General features: G+C 41.5%; 1 protein-coding gene across 1 annotated transcript in view; it reads right to left on the bottom strand.

The window, feature by feature from the left end:
- LOC311325116 (corticotropin-releasing factor receptor 2) overlaps positions 1-17,734 on the bottom strand; it is a gene marked incomplete at both ends in the record, with an annotated part of 31,745 nt that extends 14,011 nt beyond the window's left edge. Inside the window, 2 exons of the mRNA XM_084457774.1 lie at positions 17,413-17,532; positions 17,617-17,734. Of these exons, the coding sequence (XP_084313900.1) occupies positions 17,413-17,532; positions 17,617-17,734 (238 nt within the window). The remainder of the gene's footprint in view (positions 1-17,412; positions 17,533-17,616) is intronic.
- Positions 17,735-17,951: the final 217 nt, after the last annotated feature.

A 17,951-nucleotide genomic window follows, 5' to 3' on the forward strand; every position in this document is an offset into this window, starting at 1 on the left:
GGCACCTCACAATCTGCACTTGAGGCAGAGAATGAAATAACCTTGACTGTGCTAATCTCTGAGACATGCTAGGAATTATAGACGCTTCAGTGGCTTAAGAACAAACAGTCACAGGCACTGTGCCTGGGATCACTCCCTAAGAGAAATGCTCTGATCAAATGAGCAGAAAATAATCATAGAGGACTGTATGGCTAAATTAAATATGATGATTAGGGATATGAGGATAGAAGTAAGCCTGCATCAGCATGGGAAAAATGCTAAGTGCTCTGTATTAATACTATGGGGCGAATTCACTAAAGCAAATTGCGCCCGCTAATTGCACCATAATATTGCGCGTCAGTTGCGCCCGCTATGTGCTCCGTTTTAAAAACCTATTCACTAAAGACATTGCGCTAATAATATCCCAGCGCAAACACGCCCATTCGGTGTTTGCGGCTGAGTGCAATTTGCTGCTGATATAGGAAATGACTATAAATACAGCGCATGCAGCGCATACAACTCGTATGCATATCATTGGACGATGGCAGACAGAAAAAGAAAGATACGATTTTCAGACAGCGAACTTGAAGGCCTCACGGACGAGGTTCAAAAACATGTCTCACAGCTTTCCGCAAAAAATATCAAGACTGCAGCAAAAAATCATATTTGGGGTTTAATTTCCCAATCAGTCAGTGCCATTTGTGTGTGTAAACGCGGAAGACTGCAAACGGAGGTGGAATGATTTAAAAAGACGAACAAAGGAAAAATTTTCATTTTATGTTATGCAAGTTGCAGCACGATGATCTGGCATACTTTTGGGGGAGTGTATAACATTGCCCCACCGGTACGATCTAGGCATCTAAACGGCTTTTCAGGATTCCAAATGTGCACTCAATCACACTGCGCGTCCTGATGTGAGCCCGGTTGTACGCCGCCTCTCCAACGTTGGAAGGATTACGCACGGGAGTCATCATCCATGGCTGAAGATGATACCTGCCGTCACCTATGATACAAAAGCAAAATATTTTCAAGACCATTCAAATAAAACAAATATTGTGTAGGCTATGTTTTTATTTATTTATTTATACCTATATCGGCCCCCAGCCGTTTAATGAACAGCTATAGGGAATGCGCAGTTTCGCGTATAGACTATTATACGCACAGTTTCGTGCTATGTAGGCTATTATATTCATTGGGGGAGCTTGGACTCGCTGGGGACGGGTGGAGAGACGCATAGTCAACTGAGCCTCCCCAGACGCGACTTCATCCTCCAGGTGGCTGAAGAGCTGCGCGCTCTGGTGTCCAAACAGCTACCGCGGTGGTTCTAGTGTTAAATCAAAAAGTGACCTTCTTCTAAATATTCTCTCACGAACAACATGCTTGGCATTGCGATGCCTTCGCCTCGCAACAATCACTGCTGCCATGATCAGCGGACAGGCTGGCCGCGACACACCCTTTGCGCTTAAATACCACCACGTTTCTGAAAACGGTATTAATTTCACTTTAACTGCGTGAGGCAATTTGCGCCGATGTTTGTGAATTGGGCGGGTTTTGCAATAATGTTCATTTGCATAGAAAGGGGAACATTCTCCGCCCATATTACCTAATTTAAATATGAGCTAATAACACCGGCGCAGAGCAACGCAATGACGAACGCAACGCAGTTAACACCGTATTTCACCCTTTGTGAATAGCAAACATAATTTTTGACTTATTTGCACAGGCTTTGCGTCAGGAAAAGCTGTGCAATCCTTTAGTGAATTCGCCCCTATGTGTCTGCTGCTACTGCATAGACACCAGTGCACATTCCATTTATAATACTTTATATGTTACAACACTGTACAGACAGGAAATATAATTAATTGTGGGTGGTTGAAGGGTGGGGGGGTTATCTACTGTTAATGTCTGTGGTCAACTTGGAATTGACAGATGCATGCAACTCCCATACATGCCTCTGGGCTGCAATGACACTGGAGAATGCAGAGTGACAGAACCGGAGGATGTAGCGCATGCTACTCGTTGTATGGCTAAGGACGGTGATGAATACTTGGACTGCAAGTTCATGACAGATTTTAGTTATTCACGTCTTGGAGTGGTTATGCTAAATTGATTAGCAGGATCATCACAGATTAAATAATCTTGTTTAGTAGGTAGGCCGAACAATATTACCTGCAGAGATGGAACTGTGACACAATCTCAGAATTGGTTACAGTATGTCCCTTTATTTATGTAGGGAATTGAAATTGACAATGAAAACAGGTTATCCACAATGACCACATCGCTTAACCACCAATATCACTCATCTGTGACATCAGATGATTGTCATTTGTGGCAAAGAATGTGAGTTTTTAAAGTTTTCCAAATTAAATGTCAGTTTTAATATACTAGTAAATGCTTTGGAGAGTTAAGCCTGTGTCACAAAAATTTTCAAAGAAGAAAATACTATGCATACAGTATAAAATTGTGACCATTCAAGACATAAATGTACTGTATTTATATTTGTGGAGTTTACAGCACATTACCAAGCGTTTCATAAGCGTCTGAGGAAAGATTAAAAAGGCAAAGTTCTTGAATACATTCACCCTAAAGCTGGGTTATACTGTACAGTACAACAGCTGAGTCCAGGCACTAGTTTTAGAATGCCTGTCTCTTTGTGAGTCTTTCTGTATGATTTGAAAGGTTGAATCTTATGATTTCAACGAGGTAGAATCAAACTGGCAGTCATAAAACAATCAAATTTCCATCTAAAACTGTTTAAAATTGTCTCGCTTTTGTACGTATGTGAACCCATCTCAAAGCATCAAACATCTCTGAGCAGCTATAGTATTTAATGTCCCAACACCAGCAGACAACATCATCAAAATAAACATTTCCTCCAATAAAAAAAGTTGTTCCAACAACTTTCATCAGCACATGTGCAGTTAAGTGTGTTGCTGCTGGTTTTCTGCCCCATAGAATTCTCAGCCTGGAGTGATGGCCATTAAAGCAACCCGACCTACAGCCAGAGACTAAGGACGTTTACTGGGGCTAATGTTTAATTCACAGCTATGCATTTGACGCTTCGCCTCCATGCACTCAACGCAGACTTAGAAAAGCTACTATTTCAGGGCACCTATCCAAATATTATTGTATATGTTTACTTAGCTTCCACCTCCCAGCAGAGCTGAAAACAATTTCGGTAACAATCTTGTAAAACACTATAGGGACCACAATTCAAAGATAAGTTGTACATGCATGTACTCAGGACCACTACAGTAACTGTCAAACTGTAAAACCTTTACACAACTTTTGGACTGTAATTATTCACTATTAAAAGCCTTAAACACGGACGTCAAAATGCAGTTTTCATAATGTAATGCCATTTATCTGTTCTATCTGCCTTTGATAGGATTCCATATTATCTGCAGAACATTCACATCATGAGACATATCTTCTGGCTTTTCCCATTTTCTCTTTTATGCAATGCATTATTTATGTAGACAATCTGTTTTATTTATCTACAGAGGGCAATTTGAATCAGTGCTAGAATTATTTTACTATTTTAACTCTACTCAACATTGAATAAATCATGTCCTCAAAGTAATAAGAGTCCACCCACCACTGTGAGTATTTTCCCACAAATTTATTTTTTAAGGATTAGGCTTCATCTACAACACTGGCTCACAGTATTATGAAGTAGTACAGAGGGGTCAGAGTTCGAAGCAATCAGACCATCAGTTTACTGTTCAAGGTACAGATACAGTGGGTCTATAAAAGACTACTGTATAAAGATATAGACTCACCAGTCAGTCTCGACACACTTTGCACAACTACTGAGGACATTCTCCCAGGTTTCGTTGCTAAAACTTTTCCTTTTTTCAAAGGAAAAAATCTTGCAGAACCAAACCAAAGAGTGGCCCTTCATATTGGGGTGGTGACATGTAGAAGTTAGTGTGCTTGTAAACACTGTTGTAGCCGCAGCATGTGTACAACACATGTCCTATGTTGAAAAATACATTTCAAATGCACACCCCCCCGCCCCCCCCTCCACTCTGGTGAAACTTTCACCAGAATGTATGAAATTAAGTGGACTGACATCTCCTTTAATGTGTCCCCCTTACCACCTGTATCATACAGTTAGACTAATATATAGTACTAAGCAGGTCTATGGTTGTGGTGCTAATTTAAATGCCTCATCTATTGATAACAAGTAAGTCATTTAAAACAAATTTTTTTTGAGGATTTGATCATCAATACACCTACCTGTAGTCCCAGACAAATATACATGCGGGTGGTAGGTAATGTACTGTACTGACAATCGTTGCTGAGCAAGGTAGGCCTACTTAACCCCAATACTAGCTCAAAACGTAGTAAGTTGCTTTGGATGAAAATGTCTAAATGACCAAATTATACTGTACATGCATTGATGCGGGGAGACAAACAAGCTGAACATGCTGGTGAGGAGGGACAGCTCTGTTGTGGGGCAACAACTGGACATCCTGGGGACTGTGGTGGAGAGAAGGATGAGGAACAAACTGAAGTCTATCCTAGGCAACCCCTCCCATCCCCTCTATGACAAGCTGTGGCAGATGGGGAGCACTTTCAGCCACAGGCTCATCTCACCCAGGTGCAATATGGAGTGGTTCCTTTGTGCCAGCGGCCATCAGACTGTATAAGAGTGCCTGAGTGTTCTGAGTGTTCTGAGTGTTCTGAGTGGGTGGCACGTAGCTCAGGAAGTAGAGCGGCCGGCTGGGGATCGCAAGGTTGGTTCGATCCCTGGTTCGATCCCAGCTTCCGGAGTGTGCCAAAGTGTCCTTGAACAAGACACTGAACCCCAATTCGCTCATGTGCGGCATGGTGGCGCAGTACCTCGTACTGTCGCCTCATAACAAGGTCTCCGGGGTTCTCCACCGCGGGGTTTACCCCACAAAAAAGAGCCCAATAGAAAAAAACATGCAGAAGAACAGATCGCTAACGCTGCCCATCCCTGGCGAAGATGGACAGGTGCACTTAGTTGCCCCCCCCACCCCTCCTTGGTTGTTTGTATGTATATAGGTATATTACTAGACATATCTATACAGCCTGTATGTATGTATATATGTGTACTCGTAGACATAATAATGTATAAATATCTATTTATACACACTGAATGTATGTACATTTGTATTTATTTATACTATTCTATACTAAACTATACTATACTATACTATACTATACACATGCTGTACATATGGATGTATATAGTCCCTGTTCTTCCTCTTTATTTTGCTTATTGCTAGTAGGCATACTCTGTATGCTTTTCCAACCTTGCTGTAATTTTTCCACTGCTGAAATGCCAAATTTCCCCCTAGGGGGATCATTACCTCCACCCAGAGACAGCGCAGGGCAAGAATAATGTTTTCGGTGGCGTGTGTGGGTAGGGATGGGAATCGAGAACCGGTTCCCGTTGAGAACCGGTAGTTAAATGTTCAATTCCTTGGAATCGCATGCCTCCGTGACTATCGCTTCTCTTATCGATGCTATTTTTTTCCCGACTGTTGCGCACGGCACGCAATTCAAAACAAATCACGTCACGCCATAGAGAACGCACGTGTAAGCTGGCTACTTCAGTTTGTTTTGGTCCGGAGTCATGGTGGAGAGAAAAAAACGCTTGAAGACTTGGCTACACTTCACTAGAATAGACGATGGAAGCGCAAGTTGTAGCATATGCAAAGCAACCATTTCATCTAAGGGGGGAAATACTAGCAATATGCTGAAACATTTGGAAACGCTGCATTCCCTTAAAGTGAGGGAAACGTGTCATGTTTTTGACACATTACGCGCGAGAAATGCACCCTCTTCCCCAAGAGACGGTGAACGAGTGTCACCGAGCAGTGATTAGATTTGTGGTGAAAGGATTGCACCCTTACACCACTGTAGAAGCCCCAGAATTTCGGTATGTAAATGTATTGTATTTTGCATGACATGGCATGGGGCAAATAAATAAATAAATGACAATCATAAATGTCAAGTTGCATAGGTTAAACTAACCACCTTTGTTCCGTTTCATTCCCACAACAATTTTCTGTAGGGAGATGACAAAGGCTCTCAACGCCAAATATAACCCCCCATCCAGAGAGAGTTTAACCAACCGCCTAATCCCATCATGGTATGAGGTTGAGAAGGCCAATCTGATTTCGGAGCTAAAACATGTGACCAAGGCAGCCATCACTTCAGATGGCTGGACAAGTTTTCGTCAGGACCACTACCTCACCGTAACACTGCATTACATCAGGGAAGGTCAAATAAAAGAGAAGGTCCTCAAAACGAAAGCTGTGTACCAAGCACAGACAGGGACAGCTGTGGCTTAAGAGATTGATGAGATCCTGGAGGAGTTTGGAGTGAAAGAGAAGGTTGTGGCAGCCACCGTCGACAATGCAGCCAACATGGATGTTGCAGTGAGAAGGCTACACTTGGTCAAGTTTGGATGTTTCGCCCACACACTGAACCTGGCAGCACAAAAGCTATACAACTGCAATGCAGTTTCCAACTGGGCAGCCAGGATCCGTGCAGTGGTCGTGTCAATGAAGAGATCCCACATGGCCAAAGTAGTCCTCAAGGAGAAGCAGCAACTCCTTAGTAAGAATACATTTCAATACTTTCTTTAGATTATATACATGATATGACACATGATGGTAAATATTAATGATATAACAAACTAATGGTAATTTAATATTGTTTATTGTTAAGTGTGATGTGCTAATATAGATGTGTTTGTCTTTGCCTTTCAGGCCTGCCCCAGCACATGCCCATCTTCGATGGGAGGACAAGATGGAATTCTCTCTTTTTGATGATTGAGAGATTCTTCAAGCAGTTCCCCGCCATCCAAGCTGTAGCTATGGACCCACGCCTCAGAAAGCAGATGGAGAAGGAAAGGTATTTAAAACTTGGTGGATTAGTAAAGTCATCAGAATGATTATTTTAGTTTGCTTATGCAATATAATTATTTATATTTGTATATTTATTGACAATAAACATTTCTATTAGTGAGACCTTTACTCTGGCTCTGTGGTACTTAAATGGTAAATTTCTTCTCAAGCTGTCAGGGCAAGAGACACAGAGGCAGGGTGGTGAATCTGGTGATGAAGAGGAGGAGGAAGAAGACTATGTAAGTGTAACTCATTGTGTTGATCATAGATTGCATGGATTAAAATATCTTATGACTTAATATAACTTCAAACTAAACGATTTGGTTATGGTCCATTTCATTTCAGACTCCACGCTTAAAACAACACAAGAAGAAGACAGCCTTGGAGGAATTGTTTGCAGAGGAGGACAGCGAGCTGCAGACAACAATGCAACAGAACACCCTGTCCATCCCAGAGAGAGCGGATCAAGAAGTCCAGCTCTACAAAGGCCTGCCTTCCATCCCTTGTCAGCTGAACGCTGCTCAATGGTGGTGGCAAAAGAGAGACACTCTGCCCCTACTCTCAGATCTAGCCCAAACCTATTTGTGTGTTCAGGCTTCTTCCACCCCATCTGAGAGGGTGTATTTCACGGCTGGAGACACCATTAGCACAGAAAGATCCCAAAAGCAGAAAGCAGACACGCTTATTTTTCTGCAGAAGAATTGCTGATTTTATTTGCCAGCTAAGCTTTATCTACCCCGTCTGAGAGGGTGTCCATGGCTGGAGTTAGTGGAGACTTTATTTGACAGTCAGTTCCACTACCTTTTAAAAAGGAGCATTAGTAACATTTATTGCTACTACTAGCAAAAATTATTAGATAGACATGCTTATTTATTTTCTAAAGACAAATTGTTTTATTTTTGGTTCCAGGCAGCTTATACCCTTTTAAAAAAGGAGCACTGTAATTAACATGTTCAAATGTTATTACCTATTTTTAGTTTTGTTCTAAGGTTATTTAAAATGTGTGGTTTACTGTATATATACTGTATTGCTGTGGTCTGTTCAGAGATTAGATTAAGAAATAAAAGTAAGTAATGCTAATAAACCAACCTGTATGTACTATTTTTTTCTACCCAACAATTTATCAGGAATCGATAAGGAAATCGATAAAAAATCGGATCGATAAGCAGAATCGATAATGGCATTGGTATCAATAAAATCTTATCAATTCCCATCCCTATGTGTGGGTGGGTGTGTGCATGCCTGCGTGTGCGTTTGTCTTTTAGCAGAATTACGCAATAACTACTGGATCAATTTTCAGAAAAACTCAGTGGAAGGGTGTAGCATGGCCCAACTAAGAACCCATTAAATTTGGGAGCAGATCCGAAGAACGGGTCGGGTCCACGGGCCGCCCAAACATAGTCGGCCATTCACCTCCATCATTTTTTGAACCAGGATTACGCAAAAACTACAGTTCCTGTCCGATTTTCATGAAACTCAGTGGAGGGGTATAGCATGGGCCAACCCCTTAAATTCTGGAGCGGATCCAAATTACAGGTCAGGTCCACTGGCTGCCTAAACACAGCCGGACTGGCCACTCACCTCCATTCAATTTTTGGACTATGATTATACAAAAACTACCAAAACGATTTTTATGAAACTCAGTGGAGGTGTGTATGGGCCACCTTAGAACCAATTCAATTTTGGAGCAGATCCGAATCACGGGCTGGATCCATTAATGAAAACAAAAATTAGAACAAAGCCAGCTCCCTGTGTGGGGGTTTGGACTGGGGTGTGCGGGAAGAGAGCCCGGAGTTCACCGCATTGCCCCCCGTTGGCTGCTGTGACCTGAGGGGAGTGCCACAGGGCCGGCCAAATATAGTGTAGCCACCCATTCACCTCCAGTCATTTTTGACTAGGATTACACAAAATGAAAACAAAACTTAGAACAAAACTTAGAATGAAGCCAGCAAGAGGTAATGTTATCGGTGGCGTGTGTTTCTGTGTTTGTTTGTCTGTTTTGCAGGATTACGCAAAAACTACCATTTTCATGAAACTCAGTGGAAGGGTGTATATGGTCCAGCTTAGAACCCATTTAAATTAGACAGTGGATCCAAATCATGGGTCGGGTCCATGAGCCGCCCAAACACGGTCGGTCATTCACCTCCATTAATTTTTTAGACCAGGGCCCCGTACTACGACGCTCGTTCAACATATCCAGGATAACTTTTCGCTAGCTCGCTCGAGTAAACCGGACAACCGCACAGATAAACGGTACTACGACGGTGGCTATCAACTCCTTAAGTCTACCTAGCTGGTCTAATCTACGTGTAGTTATGAGCACGTTTACGGTAAAAGGGGAGGTATTTGCTCGAAATGATCAATCGCAGACCTTAGTATGGGTATTCGGACACGGCCATGGACAAGGCAAACAATACGCATAACCAAGTTCCGTCCACCGCATTTTACACAAGAGGAGCAATATTATAGAAATATGAACTATAGGCGCATCACAGTCATTACTGCCAAAGGCAGGAAGGAAAGCTGAATAAATACTGCCTACGTTTTATCATTATCCTCCACAGGAACACGAGTAGGCTATTCTTATGGCGTGCAAAGCAATTGTAGCCTATATCTATATATCTTATTCTTTCAGCTGCAACCCTGTGAGACAGGCAAGGGATGCTTACATAAAGCAAATGTAGGCTATAGTTTTTAATAGTTTCAGGTTGGAGTAGACAATATGATGTCTCTATACAAGAGGAACTATAGATAAAACAGGCTATTAAGATGGAAAAAGTGAAGCTCGAGGTGGAGAAGGCCTACGAGGAAAAGTAGCCTATTTCAGTAGGCCTATAACGTCATTGATTGTCAGGCATTGGTGCTATCACAATTCAATTAAAATGTAGCCTACTTCTCTTTGTTCCTAGGAATGGGAGGCTAGTCTAATAAATCAACATTAAAGACTTGAAAATAGAATTTTTAAAAATGAGTGTTTTTACTTGGTTCTCCGCATCACCCACAGCCTACACGAAACTGCAGGTAGGCTAATAAAACGCAAGCCAGTGCATAGACTACAGTCTAGGGCTGTAAATGCACAAGGCAAAATATGGCTCAAGCAGCTGTCATTCTGCATTTTTTTTATATTATATCGGGGAAAGCCAAAGAGGGTTTTGTCGGTTTGTAAAAAGTCTTCTTAAAAGAACCTCTCACTGTTCGCGCACTGCAGATTATTTTTTAATTCACACACTGAAGTTCCATATAGAATCTTAACGTCCATATGCCATTTTCCAAGTGAATTGATCGGGCAGCGAGCAGTGCTTCATACGTTTTGATCCCTAATCTGGAACTTAACCTGCCCCGGAGCAGGTTAGCTCGGCAGCATAAGTTACCATGGCGATAAAAACAGAACTGTATATAGACCTACATGTTGCCTGTAGGCTGTAGCCTACTGTCACGTTTAATTTCTTTGTTACTCTAAAGCGGGAAATTGTCGAGCACAAAACGCAAATGAGTCGTCCTCACAATGGAGAAGAAACTTGAAATATTAGCCAAATTGGACAAGGGTGCGACTTTAGCTATGCTTTCTAATGAATACAATGTAGGAAAATCTACTGTTTCAGATCTGAAGAGAAACCAGGACAAAAATTCAGAAATGTCTTTATTTTATTATATGCTACTGTAGGCCTATTATAGGCTAGCCTATATGAGTTTAGCTGGCTATTTGATGGATTTTCACAATGAATTAAGGATATTTATCGGTCTATTATGAGTCTTTATGAAACAAGTATGCCACTTATTGAATTTGGTGCATTTTAACATAAGTTTCAGTCATCCAGACATTTCAGAGATACGAACGACCTTCGGTCCCGTTGGGTTCGGATAAGTGGGGTCCTACTGTACAGGGCCCAGGTTTACACTAAAACTACCAGACTGCTTTTCATGAAACTTGGCGGAGAGGTGTAACATTGGCCAATTTAGAACCCATTCAATTTTGTCATGCACAGAGCCATGAAATGCACTCAGGGGCGGAGGTCTGTGCTCTCTGAGCACCATTTCTAGATAACATAATGAGAATATACTGTATGTTGAACAAACAGTATAGGCTATGAAAGTAGCATGCTTTCATTTTGTGAGTGGTAATCACTGTCTCTAACGTTAGAGGTTACAGTAGTAGTGGTCTACAGACTGTAAACAACATTTTCAGCAAGGTCTTCTAGGGGGAAGAATTCCATCAATTAGTCATCCAATGACGACAAGTGTGACACTCTTAAGAACTTATTCATTACTAAAAAAAGCCTGACAAACAGCCCACTCTGTAGAATGTTGTTCATTTCAAATGAAAGAATTAACAATTAAATTCAATAGTCCTTGGTTGGTTATTTTTAGACTGTGAAAGCTTCTCCCTCCAACAGTAATATAGTTTGCAGCTACCTGTGTTTGCTGAGAGTGGAGCTTGGTAAACCCCTATGAGTCCATTGTGAAGCAGACTCATATTTTTAGACTGAGAGCTTCTCCCTCCAACAGTAATATAATTTGGAGCTACCTGTATTTGCTGAAAGCAGAGCTTGGTAATAGGAGTCCATTATGATGAAAACACATGCAGATGCATATTAGACAGTTCCCTAAGGAGCATTGTGCATAATGGTTAGTGAAGTGTTCATAATGCACTCTGATCCAAATGTACTAACTGACAAGATTAACACTCATTTGGAGAGCAGTCATGCTTCACAGTCAAATTATGGAAACTCATTTGCGCAAGTGGCAAACATGTCTGATGCTCATTTTTATATCCCAACCCCCAAAATTTAACGGGTTCTAAGTTGATCAGTGCTACACCCCTCCACTGAGTTTTGTGAAAATCATTGTGGTAGTTTTTAGCATAATCTTGCTAACAAACCAATAAAAAAATAAACCAATAAACCAACACACTCCACCGAAAACTTTACCTTTCACCCTGTGACGCTGTAGCTGGGGCAGAGGTAATAAATCAGTCTGTGACTGAAAGTGGACTAGCTACTTTAAGAATAGACAGACTGACAGACAGACAGATAGATAGATAGATAGAAAGTCTTTAGGGTGTGGGTTTTATCTGGTTTGAACCAACCCAAAGTCTTTAGGGCGTGGATTTGATCAGGTTTGAACCAACCCAAAGTCTTTAGGGCGTTGATTTGTTCAGGTTTGCACCAATCAAAACTATTTAGGGTGTGGGTTTGATCGGGTTTGAACCGATCCACAGTTTTTAGGGTGTGGATTTGTTCAAGTTTGAACCAACCCAAAGTCTTTAGGGCGTCGGTTTGTTCAGGTTTGAACCAATCTTTCGGGCGTAGGTTGGTTCAGGTTTTAAACAATCCAAAGCAGTCCATAGCCTACAGAAGGTTTGTTATCCGCCGCTCTTGCCACCGTTCTAGTAACAGTACCTTGAATATCGAGATCGCCATACGATTGGTAGGCAGAGAACCCCGATTGCCTGGTATTGTGAGACTACCTACCACATTCTGGTCTAATAGAAGTTGCAACTTCTATCTTCTGAAGCCATGCTCCTCCCCCAGACAGTGTTTTGTAAAAATTACCCAGTTCATAAAATCAAAGCTCTGGTTTGTATGATCTTGCAAGATTGGTCATGGGTGGGGAGACTTTAGAAGACTAAAGAAACACCATGTCCCAATTCTTGCATCACTGGGCATGTATAAAGACTGATAGTGGTGAGGTCAAATTATTCAATGTGACATGAGTATCAATCTCTGTTTCGTTTTCACTCAACTGAAGAAGCACATGGGACACAGAGTATTGGCCTCGAGGTGGACAATGCATTGTCCCAAAGGAGTAACAAAACTGTGACACTGAAGTGCAAATACATCTCTCTCTATAGAGATATACAGTATACTCCCCCTGAGGCTTCACAGCTGAATGACATTGCTACAACGGACGGACAATGAATCTTGCTCCAACAACTCTACCCATCAGTAGTGAAGTGCATTTAGATGAACCATGGAATGGGATGAACACACAGTAAAGGACAGAGATTTAAAAATGCATAAACCTCTTAAGGTGGTTTTCATTCGTTCATTTTTTTTGTTAGTGTTTTTTTATTTTTTTGTTAGTTTGTTAGCAGGATTACGCAAAAACTACCAGACCAATAGCACGCTGGGAAGGATTGATTCAGCTGTAGCTACCTACAGTAACTAATTTGCGGGTATTAGAACCAAAATAATTTAATGATGGTAAAGATCAACTGCTCTGATTTAGCTAGCTCGTAACTAGATGACTGCTGTCAGTCCTGTCCTATCTACTGTAAACTGTAGCTCGCTAGCTAGGTAGCTGAGATATACAGTATCAAAGAACAGAACCGAAGAGCGGCCGTTTGGCTGACCCCTGCCATGTCAAACCTAGCTGCTCATAAACTGCAACAGTGATGCACCACTAGGCATAGGCCGGTTTCCAGTTTCACTGTACACCTCTGTGTGAAAAATCACGCTTCCAAAATCCAAAACAATAACATTAGCAATGCGAGCCTAGCCTCAAGACTCTGGTCTAAAAAATAAAACTCATCTGTGTCTCAAATGTTCTTGGCAAGGATTTTTTTTTTTTTAAAGTCACGCAAAAAGTCATTTTTGTGATTTGACTGAACATATTCCTCTCACCTCATCACTCTAAACTGAATCCAGGAAAGGGGAACATGCTCACATTTCTGCATCATAGCCTTTGAAAGTGAGCAATGTGTAGAAAGTGAGCATGTCTGCAAAAAAACAAGCTGATTGAGCTGCATTTATGTTAATTAGCCGCCCAAACACGGCCCGGACAGCCATTCACCTCCATTCTGTTTTGGAAAAGGATAACGCAAAAATTACCAGACTGCTTTTCATGAAACTCGGAAGAGGGGTTTAGCATGGGCCAATTTAGAACCCATTTAATTTTGGCGTGCAGAGCCACGAAATGCATTCAGGGGCAGAGGTCTGTGCTCTCTGAACGCCATTTCTAGTTTTTCCTGTGGTCCTCTCTCTGTGCCAGTTAATTTTGTGCCAGCACTCTTTCAGTGTTTTCTAGTTTTGTGCTCTCCTGGATTACTGACCTCCTCGCCTTTGCTTTCTCCCTTTTTGATTAATGCTCGGATGTTGGACTGCCTCTCTATGTACCGACTCTTTATAGTAAAGACCTTGTTATGAACTGCTGTTGTGTCTCTGAGTGGTGCTATTGAGTCCAAGCCCCTGGTTGTTAGAAACTATACTTACTGTGTTTCAAATCAGATAAGTGGGATGTCTCAATTAAAAACATCAGACATGTATATAGAGGCAATTTATCCAAGCTGAATATAGAGGCAATTTATTCTAATTCAAGTATATTTGAGAAGATGTGCAAATGAGGTGTATTATATTTCAGAAATGTGGAGCAGTATTTGATATCAAGATAGCCTGTACATGACCTCACAGGCTCAGAACAAGCAAATTATGCCCGCTCACTTGTCTCATGCAACCCCAACGCACACTTTGGGAAGCTTTGTATAGTCGTCCCTACATTGTTTAACCTACTGTAAATCTGTCATACACAGTGATCCACACATACAGTGATTTGTGCAAATCTGTCAGTTGATGAGATTAAATGAATAAGATACAGTATACAGTATATAATGTAAGGCAGCCAGCAGAATGTCACATTCACAACAGGTGGAGGAGGAATTCTCATGTTCCTTTATCCGAATAAATTGGCGATTCTATTCCAAGAGCACTTTTGAGGTTAAATTGAGAACTATCAAGTCCCTAAATATTAAAAGAGTATTTGTGTAAATTTAGAATTGTCTTTTGAAGGGGTGTGCTGCAGGAGAACATAAGGTGTTTAGACATGCTGAGGATTTCTGATACCCTCCTGCGATTCTATACATATTCACCACTGTTGGCATCTTAAACAGGTTCACTGTTAATATATATTAAATATATTATTACATTTATTATTATTATTATTATATTTTATATATTAATATAAAAGTATTCCAATGCATTTCTATCATCACCTTAAATATCACCCGTCAGATTCCATAAACAAACAATTCATCTCAAATAATTCCATGGCCGCTTACTGATCTATTATGACTTTCATCAATTACTCTTTATGACACCCGGCAGAATTATTCACTCACTCTTGCAGTAGTGTTATCAATGCAATTCTTCAGCCGTCAACATTAGCCTACCACTGAGAGACTGAGGTGTTTCTCCTTGCAATCCATCATATGGGTTGGTTCTGTCATGAACTACTGTCTGGGGAGGTAGAGCGGCCGGCTGGGGATCAGAAGGTCCCCTGTTCGATCCCAGCTCCCTGCAGTGTGTCGAAGTGTCCTTGAGCAAGACACTGAGGGTGGCACAGTACTTAGCACTGTCACCTCACAGCAAAAATGTCCCCAGGGCCTTTCTGTGTGGAGTTTGCATGTTCTCCCCATACAGAAGAACAGATGCTCTTCAGTCCTTTCCCTGACCAGGACTTGGACTGAGCACTTGGACTTGGTCCCTGCGCGCCACTGACGAGGCTGACCACTGCTCCTGGCTACCCCTGGAGGAGGTCAGCTGGGATGGGAAGAATGCAGGACAAATTCCACCGGCGAAGCCAGAAGAAAGCATGTGTGTGTTGTGTGCTGTGTCGCCCCTCACACATGTACAGTACTGTGTGTCACTGTGTGGTTAATAAAAAGACCCTTGAGGTCCTGTAATTATGTAATTGTACAGTAAATATACTTGCAGTAGTGTGACCTATATATATACAGTATAGGTATATATATAGGTATATATATATATATATACTGTATATATATACTGTATGTGTGTATATATATATATATAATAATTATAATTACAATTATTATTATTAGTATTATTATTATTGAATGTGTGGTTCTTTTCTATTTCTTTCAGGGAGTCTGCTTTAGTTACCTGCCTCATCATAGACTCATTGATTGATATAGTACAAACATGGGATAGTACATGGAATGCAAGCAAGTTCAAATAATTTTCCATGCTCAGAATAGAAATATGTATTCATGTTTGCCATCAATTGTTTGTAAAAAGCTCTACAATTATAGATCTACAATTATATGAAACTAACTAGAAATGGTGCTCAGAGAGCACAGAACTCTGCCCATGAATGCATTTCATGGGTCTGTGTGCACGCACGCTAGAGATGCGCGGATGGAGTTTGAGCGCACCCAAATCCACGTGCACTCATCAATCATCCACCCGCCACCCACCCAACGTAATTATCTTCTAAAATTTAGAGACCCGCACCCAACCCGCCAAACATGAAGTTATTGTATTTACATTTAAATTTTGTCCAGCCGTTCGTACTCATTCGCTTTTCATATAGGCGCATTTTCTTGACTTAAACAATTTAAAGATTATAGGCTCGCTTTCGCAGGATCTCGGTTGACGAAGTGGTCGAGGGTATTTGAGTGAGCTGCTAGCAGGTCTAGCGCTTTCTCACAGTTGTTATAATATAATTTATATAGTTATAGTAGTTATTAAATACAAATATAACTGACAAATCCACCCGCAATCCACCCGAAATGAATCACAATGTTGATTTTTATTGGTCCACCCACCCGCGGATGTCGCGGATATATCCCCAATATTCGCATCTCTAACGCACGCACATGCGAGCAGGACATGTTTGGTATTGCTGCATTCATTAGGTCAAGAGCGGTGCCATTCTAAACCATGTGTCTCTGTGACCTCCCCATGTTGAGATATGTCCGTATGAATTCTCCCTAGTTACAATGAATGGAGGGGGGGGGGGGGGGGGGGGGAATCGCTCCCCTAGTCAAAAAAATGAATGGAGGTGAATGGCCGGCCATGTTTGGGTGGACCCACCCTGATTCGTATCTACTCCAAAATTGAATGGGTTCTACACTGGCCCATGCTACACTCCTCTACCGAGATTCATGAAAAGTGCTGAGGTAGTTTTTGTGTAATTGTTATCCAAAAAATGAATAGAGGTGAATGACTGGCCCAGACCTGGCTCGTGACTCTGATCTGTTCTAGAATTGAATGGGTGACCCATGCTACACCCCCTCCACCAAGTTTTTATTTAAAAAAAATGGTCTGGTAGTTTTTGCATACTCCTACTCCAAAAAATGAATGGAGGTGAATGGACAAACCAGGAAACGGTTCGATGGGCTCGACAATTGAATGGCTTCTGAGGTGGACCATGCTACACCCTGGCCCGAGTTTCGTGAAAATCGTTGTAGTGTTTTTTTTTTTTTTGCATAATCCTGCTAACAAATGAACACACACAACCAAAAGCATTAGCTCGCGCCTTGCGCTGTCAATGGGGCGGAGGTAATTACTATTATATGCCTATTATTCTCAACACTATCTGAGAGTAGCCTACAAGATTGCAAAAATGTCTGAACAGCTTTGGCTGAAATGCAAAGTGTAGGGGATTGGCTCAAATAGTTCGCACTAATGAGTTCCCCGCAATCTAATCAGTGAGTAGGATATATCAAACAATTATCATGAGAAGTAGAAAACGCATTAAAATGTCAAAAACACATAGCAAGAAACTTTATAGAGAAAGGTCATCTCACTTGTGGTGTTGTATTTCACACCATTGATGTACTCGGGGCATGGTCTCTCCACAATCCGCCCGGTGTTGCTCCTTGGCCAACATGTTCCAATCTCATCGGTAATGGCATTGCAAAATGAACCTTTGAATAGAACATATGAGTTATTTTCCGTAAAACATCATATGCTAATTTAGCCTACCAAATCCAAACGAAGGGCATGCATACCGTCAACATCCATAAAGGAGAACGATCCGTTTTCGTAAAAGGTGTCTTGAAAAGCGTCCATTAGACTACAGTTTGAGTCAAACTCCCCGAAGATTATTTGATAAATTGTAGCATCCATATTGCAATTGGAAAGTTTAGTAGTAATGTTCGGGTTCAAACTGAGATTTAAATCCCAGATGCTGTAAATACGATGCGCGCAACTGCATCTGCGATGCGAGGTGTGCAGCTGACTTCTGCGTCAGTTTCTAGTCGAGTTGAAAGGAACTTGTCCAATTACGCTCCGAATTGAACCACTCCACGTGCACGCGCATTCTCACCCACACATTCCCCAGACT

Source organism: Borostomias antarcticus (genome assembly GCF_949987555.1).
Source record: "Borostomias antarcticus genome assembly, chromosome: 24".
Classification (NCBI taxonomy): Eukaryota; Metazoa; Chordata; class Actinopteri; order Stomiiformes; family Stomiidae; genus Borostomias; species Borostomias antarcticus.